This window comes from Triticum dicoccoides, chromosome 7B (assembly GCF_002162155.2).
Source record: "Triticum dicoccoides isolate Atlit2015 ecotype Zavitan chromosome 7B, WEW_v2.0, whole genome shotgun sequence".
Taxonomy (NCBI): Eukaryota; Viridiplantae; Streptophyta; class Magnoliopsida; order Poales; family Poaceae; genus Triticum; species Triticum dicoccoides.
Genome location: NC_041393.1, coordinates 615547497 through 615556917, shown reverse-complemented (window position 1 = coordinate 615556917; position 9421 = coordinate 615547497). Strand labels below are relative to the sequence as shown.

At 53.2% G+C, this 9421-nt stretch overlaps 1 protein-coding gene across 1 annotated transcript; it reads right to left on the bottom strand.

The window, feature by feature from the left end:
• Positions 1-290: 290 nt before the first annotated feature.
• LOC119339230 lies at positions 291-1634 on the bottom strand. Its single transcript, XM_037611359.1, has one exon. The coding sequence runs from the start codon at positions 1632-1634 to the stop codon at positions 291-293; it is 1344 nt and encodes a 447-aa protein (XP_037467256.1).
• Positions 1635-9421: the final 7787 nt, after the last annotated feature.

The following is a 9421-nucleotide window of genomic DNA, read 5'->3' as shown; positions in this document are numbered from 1 at the left end:
AATTTTTAGTTCCAGTGTTCTTTCACTACCTTGATAGTTGATGAGTAGATCGAAAGCTTTTTCAAAAAAGGAAAAGAAAAACAATTACAATGATATGTTCATACAAAATGCACCTGAAGCAATTCATCGATGGATGAACTTACATCATCAATCAGTCGAATGAATGCTACCCTCCAGAGAAACATAAGCAAATCTGAAGAAAGCTAACTATATCTACAAGCCTACAAGGGAATGATGCACTACACAAACTTCTTAGTAGTATAACCATGCGACGCCCTTGCTTGGGTCTATCACTCTAGCTTGTGCTCCATGTACAGCTTGTGCCTGCACATCGGGCACCTAAGGCTCTCCATGAGGGCGCGCTCCAAGCACGCGCCATGGAAGACGTGCGGCAGCTTGCCGCACCCGGGCCACGCGGCGAGGTCGTCGCCCTCCACCTCCAGCAGCTGCAAGCAGACGGGGCAATCCTCCCCAGCGACGTCTACCCTCCTCCGCTTTGCCGGCCGCTCGTCTGGGTCTGCTAATTCGCCTTCCGCGCCGCACCGTACCGGCTCCGGCAAGTGCAATTCCATGCCGATGAAGCGCTCGGGCCATGGGCCCGCCACCATGCTCTCGAGAGCGTTGTACATGTGCCCCATGCTCGCCGGCGTGTAGTCCGCCCGCTGGAGGTTGCCCACGTCCACGAACACCTCGATGCGTCTTGCTCCCGGCGGGACGCTCACCTGCGACGTCAAGCGAGACCATAGCTCGCGGAGCTTCCTGCTCTCCTCAAGCTGCTTGCTCCTCTCAAGCTTTTCGCTGAAGAAACCGGGGTATATCAGCAGGGCCAGAGACGATCCGGCCCACGCCAGCGACCTCGCCGCGTGGTCGCCGGTGGCGATGAACCGTAGCTGGTGCTCCGTCGGCCACCCTCGCCGTTCCACGCCGTCCGGTGATGCCCTGAAGCGGGTGTAGCGGTAGATCACCAAGATCTGCTTGCTGTGGTCTCCGCCTTGGCTCTCCACGGCGGCGACCCGCATGACGCCGACCGTGCTCTCGGCGCAGGCGAACCGCGGCGCCGAACCTCCAACGAATTGCCCCTCGGGGGCGTACTTCCTACGGTGCAGTGTCTGTAGCATGCTTAGCATCACGCTATCGTCGGCGCTGGCCGCTTGTCCTTCGACCTCGCCGTCGCTCTCCTCCTCCTCCTCGCTGCTGCTGTCATCCTCGTCATCTTCCGAATCCGCCGAGTATTCATCCTCGGCCTCGCTGTTGTCATTATCGTCATCTTCGTCCTCCAACTCCTCCCACAGCGACAGCGGCGGATGATCGTTAAAGTGACCATCAATCCGAACGGCGACCGCCTCACCGCCAGCGGGGCCGCCTCCCCGCCGCATCACGCGAGAGCAGAAGAAATCGGAGTCCATCACTAGAACCGGGCATGGCAGCTCCGCGCGGGGCCTCTCGGAGGACAGCCACGCGAGGGTGAACGCGTGGTCCCCGTTGGCGTTCTTGACGTAGGCTTCCACGACGACGCTCCTGTCGCTCGGCGGCCCGACGAGGGAGACGCCGGTGACGGCGCCGCGGCGGCCTTCCAGCACGCGCCCGGACCACACGGTCTCGCCGCTCTTGACGTCCACGGACCAGAGGGTCATTGCCATGTCAAATTGCCGCGGTATAATCTACTCGCGTTAAGCAAAGCGTTTAGCTCCTCTGTTTATATGGATCATCAATTAATCCACTTGCCAATCCGGAGTCGGATTGATTAAGCCGCTAATCAATCTCCAAATCATTGAGATCATACTCGCGACTACAGTTTGGACTCGGAGGCCATTTCTGTGGATCCCATTGCTTTTTAGGGCGTCTGTTGGGCGGTCAGGGAAAAAACTCGGCTGCCTCCCCAGCCGTCCGATGTCATCTAAATCAAGTTTTTTTTTCTTCAAGAGCACCCAAAACGCGTGCCTTAATTTTATAGAAGAGAGCAAGACAGTTTACAAGAGGTCTAACAAGTGTGGGACACTCGAAGACGAACACCCACTACCACTACTACAATACAACATCAGGCTAATCTCTCACAAAGCGTTGTAAACTACCTCCTCCACGGGCCGCCGGCTTCCAATCTCTCATCTCATCGAGGATCTTCACCACGAGCTCTTGCGTGTCTACCTGTTGCTCAGTTCTGCTGAACATCCTGGGATTCCTTTGCTTCCAAAGCGACCAAGTCGTGCAGATGACCAGGGTGTCGAAACCGCACTTGTCTTCCTTCGCGAACCCAGATCGTTGCTGCATTCACCATTCCAGAAAAGAGTCTGTGCTCATGGGGCATGTAATCTGTAATTGCAGCTTGTCCAAACAGCACACCCAAGTACGCGCATAGCCGCATTGCACCAAGATGTGGTCCACAATGTCTTTGTCGTGCAGGCACGTGTAACAGGCTGAGGTGTGATCTTGCAATCCATGTCTGGCGCGTTGATTCTCCATCCATAGGTGAAGTTATGAGGCAAGCCATGCAAAAATCTTGCATTTGAGAGGGGCGAGGCTTCTCCAGATGGCAGCGGCGTGGGGCAAACCGGCAGGCCCTCACAAAGACGGCTGTAAGTAGATTTGGCAGAGTAAGACATGGATGTCGCACAAGGCCATAAGAAGCTGTCAGGCGTCTGGTCATCCCTATGAACCGAGGGCAATGCCATGTCTCAGGTGCATGAGTTGGAGCAGCGCCTGATGGAGTCATGTACCTAGGGTAGGGTCACAGACCTGATCTAAGTACCCTGCCCGAGGACACCCGTAGAAGAGATCACCTTCCAGTCGACCTACGAGGGACTCACTCGACTGACTTGAAGGACTCGACCACGAAGACTCACTCGACCACCAGAAGGTCAAGAGGCACTCGGCACTGCAACGGTCTGTAATTAAATAGACTTTATGATAGTAAAGACACTTTATGTGGGGCGTTACCAGTAACGCCCCAGACTTAATGTACCTTAAACCCTTCATTACGTGGGCTGGCTGGGGTCCTGGCGCACTCTATATAAGCCACCCCCCTCCATAGGTAGAGGGGTTCGGCACTCTGTAACTCATATACACATAATCCACTCGACCGCCTCCGGGCTCCGAGACGTAGGGCTTTTACTTCCTCCGAGAAGGGCCTGAACTCGTACATCTCTTGTGTTTACAACCTCTCCATAGATAGGACCTTGCCTCTCCATACCTACCCCCCACTCTACTGTCAGACTTAGAACCACGACAGTTGGCGCCCACCGTGGGGCAGGTGTTTTAGCGATTTTGTGGAGAAGTTGCGATTCTTCCGAGTACTTTCATCATGGTGGCTGCTGGAGTTTTGGTCGAGGGCCGAGAGATCCGTCTCGGTGCTCTCACCTTCGTCGCCGACGACTCCGCCTGGCTCCAAGAGGCTCCACTCGACGTCGATGCGCTCCCCGTCCGCGGTGCGACGCATTTTCGCGCATGTGTCCGCGGCGTTCTGCTGCGGCAACCGTCGACCCCGTATCGGTCGACTCCCCCATCGGCCACCCTCCCGGTCTCCCGCCAGCGCAAGCGCTCGGGCCGGTCGAGGCTTCAGCGGTGGGTGAGGCACGCGGTGGCTTGCCAGACGGCCACCACCCAAGTTGCGGCAATCGAGCCCGATGAATCTCTTTACGGCCTGTTCGATCTGTCGACTGGCTCCGTAGAGACTGCATCCGAGTGCGATAGCAGTGATCCAGCGGCGGAAATCCTGATGGTCGACGGGCCCCGCAGTCCCCCTGGCTTCGCCCGTGATGGTGGGGCAGGCGATGGAGGCGACCCCGCACGAGACCACGAAGAGTACCAGCCCGAGCCACTCGACTCTCTGCAAAGAGAGGAACTTCGCCGCAGGAACGTGGATGCCCTGCGTACTCCCATCGCAGGAGAAACCCCTGAGGCTCGCGCCTTGGAGGAGGCACGTTTGGCCAACTTGGCCGAACGCACTCACCTGGAGAATCTTCAGCGAGCACTCGACGAGCGCGCGCGGCAACGAGTTCCCGACACCAGTCGACGTCAACTCTTCCCGCCGACTCAGGTATATCGAACCCCAATCCAGAATTTAGCAGCTGCGACCCGTATTGCAGAGTCCATCCAGCCCTCTCAGTCGGAAGCTGGCAGAGGCTTGATGCAGATCAGGGATCTACTCCGGGCAGCAGGTGATCAGAATTCGGCCGTGTCGCAGTCGCGCAACAGAATTCACAGTCGATCCGTCGCTGCGAATACGGCTCAGTCGGCTCATAGCCCCAGATCGCCTCCGCGGCGTGAAGGGCGCGAGAATCGGCGAGACCAATATGGAGACCGATACGACTGAGATGATAGGCGTCGAGTGCCCAATTCCCCTCCGAGGGGTGGGTCTTACGCTCCTCGGCAGCAAGATGACAGACGTCAGCTCAGTGCGGGGCGAAGAGTTCCAGTCGACCCCAGAGAACCAGGCTTCGACGCGCGATCCATTATCGTGCAAGGCTTGGTCGACCGGAACAGAGCCCATCGAGGTGGACTCGACAGAGATGCGCCTACGAGCAGTCGGGTGCATGTTTCTGGTCCGGAATGTTTCAGCAGAGCTATCAGAGCCGCAGTGATCCCTCCCAATTTCAGGTTGGCAACAGGAGTCAGCAAGTTCACTGGTGAGTCTAAGCCTGAAACTTGGCTTGAGGACTACCGAGTGGCGGTTCAGATTGGTGGTGGGAATGATGAGGTGGCCATGAAACATCTGCCCCTCATGTTGGAAGGTTCTGCCAGAGCATGGTTGACTCAGTTACCTCCTAGCAGCATTTACACTTGGGAAGATCTGTCCCGAGTGTTCGTCAGAACATTTGAAGGAACTTGCAAGCGACCGGTTGGATTGACGGAGCTGCAAGTCTGCGTGCAGAAGACCAATGAGACTCTCAGGGAGTATATTCAGAGGTGGATCACTTTGCACCATACTGTGGAGAATGTGTCTGATCATCAGGCAGTCTGCGCCTTCAAGGATGGTGTCAAGAACAGAGAATTGAGTTTGAAATTTGGTCGAACCGGTGACATGAACTTGAGTCGGATGATGGAAATTTCTACCAAGTACGCCAACGGTGAAGAAGAAGACCGACTCCGAAGCGGCAAGCACAAGCCGAGTCAGTCGGAGAAGGGAAACACCAGTCGGAAACAGAAGCGGAAGGCTGAACCAGCAGCTCCTGGAGAGGCTCTGGCCGTGACTCAGGGAAAGTTTAAAGGGAAACCAAAAGGATCCTGGAACCCTAAGAAGGTAAAGGATAAAGAAGGGAACGATGTGATGGATATGCCGTGTCACATTCACACGAAGAAAGACGAAGAGGGGAATATCATTTACCCAAAGCATACCACTCGCCAATGTCGACTCCTGATCCAGCAGTTTCAAGGAAAACAGTCTAAAGACAAGGAAAAGGAGTCGGACAAGGCCGAAGACAAGGAGGACAGTGAGGAAGGATATCCGCATATCAACTCCACTCTGATGATCTTTGCAGATGTGGAAAGCAAGAGTCGATTGAAAGTCATTAACCGTGAGGTGAACATGGTTACCCCAGCAAAAGCAAATTATCTGAAATGGTCCCAAACACCCATCACATTCGACCAATCTGATCACCCGACTCATATTGCCACCCCTGGGAGGTAAGCTTTGGTGGTCGATCCAGTTGTCGAAGGCACTCGACTGACAAAAGTGCTGATGGACGGTGGTAGTGGGCTGAATTTGTTGTATGCAGACACACTGAAAGGAATGGGCATTCCGATGTCCCGACTGAGCACCAGTAACATGAGCTTTCATGGAGTTATACCAGGGAAGAAAGCCGAGTCACTCGGCCAAATAGCTCTGGACGTGGTGTTTTGTGATTCGAAACATTTTCGCAAAGAGAAGTTGACGTTTGAGGTCGTGGATTTTCAGAGTGCATATCATGCCATTTTGGGGAGACCAGCTTATGCACGGTTCATGGCTCGACCATGTTACGTGTACCTCAAATTGAAGATGCCCAGCCCCAAAGGAGTGATCACTGTCACCGGTGATCGGAAAAAGGCAGATGAGTGCTTTCAGAAGGGCTCAAAGATTGCTGATTCCCAGGTGACAGCGGTCGAGTTCGAAGAATACAAGCAAAACGCAGATCCGAGTGATTTGCTGCGATCCAAGAAACCCGCCACAGAATCTGCATTTCAGTCGTCCGGTGAGACGAAGCCTGTTCACATTCACCCGACCGACCCCGATGCAGCTCCGACCCACATCTCCACAACACTCGACCCGAAATAGGAAGAAGCGCTCATCCAGTTCCTCCGTGAGAACTGGGACATTTTTGCATGGAAGCCCGCTGACATGCTAGGCGTTCCCAGGGGACTGGCTGAGCATCGCCTAAGAGTCGACTCATCAGTAAAACCAGTCAAAGAGCATCTTCGGCGGTCCGCCGTCCAGAAGAGAAAAGCCATTGGTGAGGAAGTGGCTCGACTGTTGGCGGCAGGATTTATCCGAGAGATATACCACTCCGAGTGGCTCGCTAATGTCGTCATGGTCCCTAAGAAAGACAAATCGCTCCGAATGTGCATTGATTTCAAGCACATCAACCGGGCCTGCCCGAAAGATCATTTTCCTCTCCCTCGCATAGATCAAATTGTTGACTCGACCGCGGGATGCGAGAGATTGTCTTTTCTAGACGCCTACTCCGGGTACCACCAGATCCGTCTGTACGGACCCGACGAGGTAAAAACAGCTTTCATCACTCCATTCGGGTGCTTCTGCTATATCACCATGCCATTTGGCCTCAAGAACGCCGGAGCCACATTTATGCGAATGATTCAGAAGTGTCTACTCACTCAAATCAGTCGGAATGTGGAAGCGTATATGAATGATATCGTCGTCAAGTCACGAAAAGGTTCCGACCTGCTCGTTGACCTCGCCGAAACATTTGCCAACCTCAGAAGGTATGATATCAAGCTCAATCCATCAAAGTGCACATTCGGAGTTCCTGGTGGCAAGTTACTCGGTTTTCTCGTTTCCGAGCGAGGGATCGACGCTAATCCAGAGAAGATCGGCACTATTCTCCGAATGAAACGCCCTGTGCGAGTGCACGATGTCTAGAAGCTTACTGGATGCTTGGCCGCATTAAGTCGATTCATCTCACGACTCGGTGAAAAGGCATTGCCTCTTTACCGACTGATGAAGAAGGCAGACAAGTTCGAGTGGACTCCAGAAGCTGATGCAGCGTTTGCCGAGCTAAAAGCTCTGCTCTCCACCCAGCCGGTGCTTGCTGCTCCAATCAGCAAAGAGCCTCTGTTGCTTTATATCGCAGCCACAGGACAAGTCGTCAGTACTGTGCTTACGGTCGAGCGGGAAGAAGAAGGAAAATCTTTCAAAGTTCAGCGCCCAGTGTATTATTTGTCTGAAGTCTTGACTCCATCCAAGCAAAGATATCCTCATTATCAGAAGCTTGTGTATGGAATATACATGACCACAAAGAAGGTTGCTCATTATTTCTCTGATCATTCCATCACAGTCGTCAGCGACGCTCCACTATCAGAGATTTTGCACAACAGAGATGCAACTGGTCGAGTGGCTAAATGGGCGATTGAACTTCTTCCCCTTGATATCAAGTTTGAGGCAAAGAAAGCCATTATGTCCCAGGCAATAGCAGATTTCCTCGCCGAGTGGATTGAACAGCAGCAGCGGACTGAAGTTCACTCGGAGCATTGGACCATGTTTTTTGATGGCTCTAAGATGTTGAATGGTTCCGGTGCTGGGGTTGTCCTGGTTTCCCCCAGAGGAGATAAGCTCAGATATGTGCTCCAGATTCACTTTGATTCCTCCAACAATGAGGCAGAGTATGAGGCCCTCTTATACGGATTGCGCATGGCCATTTCACTCGGCGTCCGTCGCCTGATGGTCTATGGCGACTCAGATTTAGTGGTCAACCAAGTGATGAAGGAGTGGGACGTGAAGACCATTCCACTGAAGACCATTCCACTCGTCTGGCCTTTCGCAGTATGGGGGTTGGACATGGTTGGTCCTTTGAGAACATGGTGAAGTGGCTTCACACATGTACTGGTGGCAGTCGACAAGTTCACCAAGTGGATTGAGGCTAAACCAATCAAGAACCTTGACGCCGGTGCTGCTGTTAGCTTCATCAGGGAACTGATATTCAGATATGGAGTCCCGCACAGCATCATTACAGATAATGGGTCGAACTTTGACTCGGAGGAATTCAGGGATTTCTGCAACTCTCAAGGCACATGAGTCGACTACGCTTCAGTCGCCCATCCGCAGTCGAATGGACAAGCAGAGCGAGCCAATGGTCTGATTCTCAAGGGATTGAAACCCCGACTGATGCGTGATCTCAAGCATGCAGCTGGAGCTTGGGTCGATGAACTTCCCTCGGTGCTTTGGGGACTGCGGACCACACCTAATCGGTCGACCGGAAGAACTCCATTCTTCTTGGTCTACGGAGCTGAAGCAGTCTTGCCGACTGATCTTCTCCACAACGCTCCTCGAGTTGAGATCTACAACGAAGCAGAAGCTGAACAAGCGCGGCAGGACGCAGTCGACCTTTTAGAGGAAGAGAGGGAGATGGCTCTGATCCGATCGACCATCTACCAACAAGATTTGCGTCGTTTCCACGCCAGAAATGTGAGGGGTCGAACCTTCCAGGAAGGGAATTTAGTTCTCCGAGTGGATCAGAAGAAACCACACAAGCTTGCTCCCTCTTGGGAAGGACCCTTCATCGTCACCAAAGTTCTCCACAATGGGGCGTACCGTCTTTACAACGTCGAACATAATATCAACGAGCCCCGAGCTTGGAACGCAGAACTACTCCGCCCATTCTACACTTAAGTTTATCACTCGGATGAGTTGCAATAAAGTACTTCTGTAGTTCATGGATTTCAAAATAAAAGTGTCATAGTTCCTCCATAATTTTTGTCACTTTTTATTTTTGTCCAATAAAATTTTCCCCTCAGTGGGTGACTTAGCCGCGAATCCGTTTAGCCTAAGTTTGTAAAAAGCCTTACCGAGTGGTGAGCCAGACTCCCACTCGGAGGCTTAGCTGCGAATCCGTTTCGCCTAAGATATAAAAAATCCTACCGAGTGGTAAGCCAGACTTCCACTCGGGGGCTTAGCTGCAGCCCAGTGCTCGCCTAAGTTATAAAATCCTACCGAGTGGTAAGCCAGACTTCCACTCGGAGGCTAAGCTGCAGTCCAAGTACTCGACTAAGATATAAAAAGTCCTACCGAGTGGTAAGCCAGACTTCCACCTGGAGGCTTAGCTGCAGTCCAAGTACTCGCCTAAGATATAAAAAATCCTACCGAGTGGTAAGCCAGACTTCCACTCGGGGGCTTAGCTGCAGTCCAAGTACTCGCCTAAGATATAAATAATCCTACCGAGTGGTAAGCCAGACTTCCACTCGGAGGCTTAGCTGCAGTCCAAGTACTCGCCTAAGA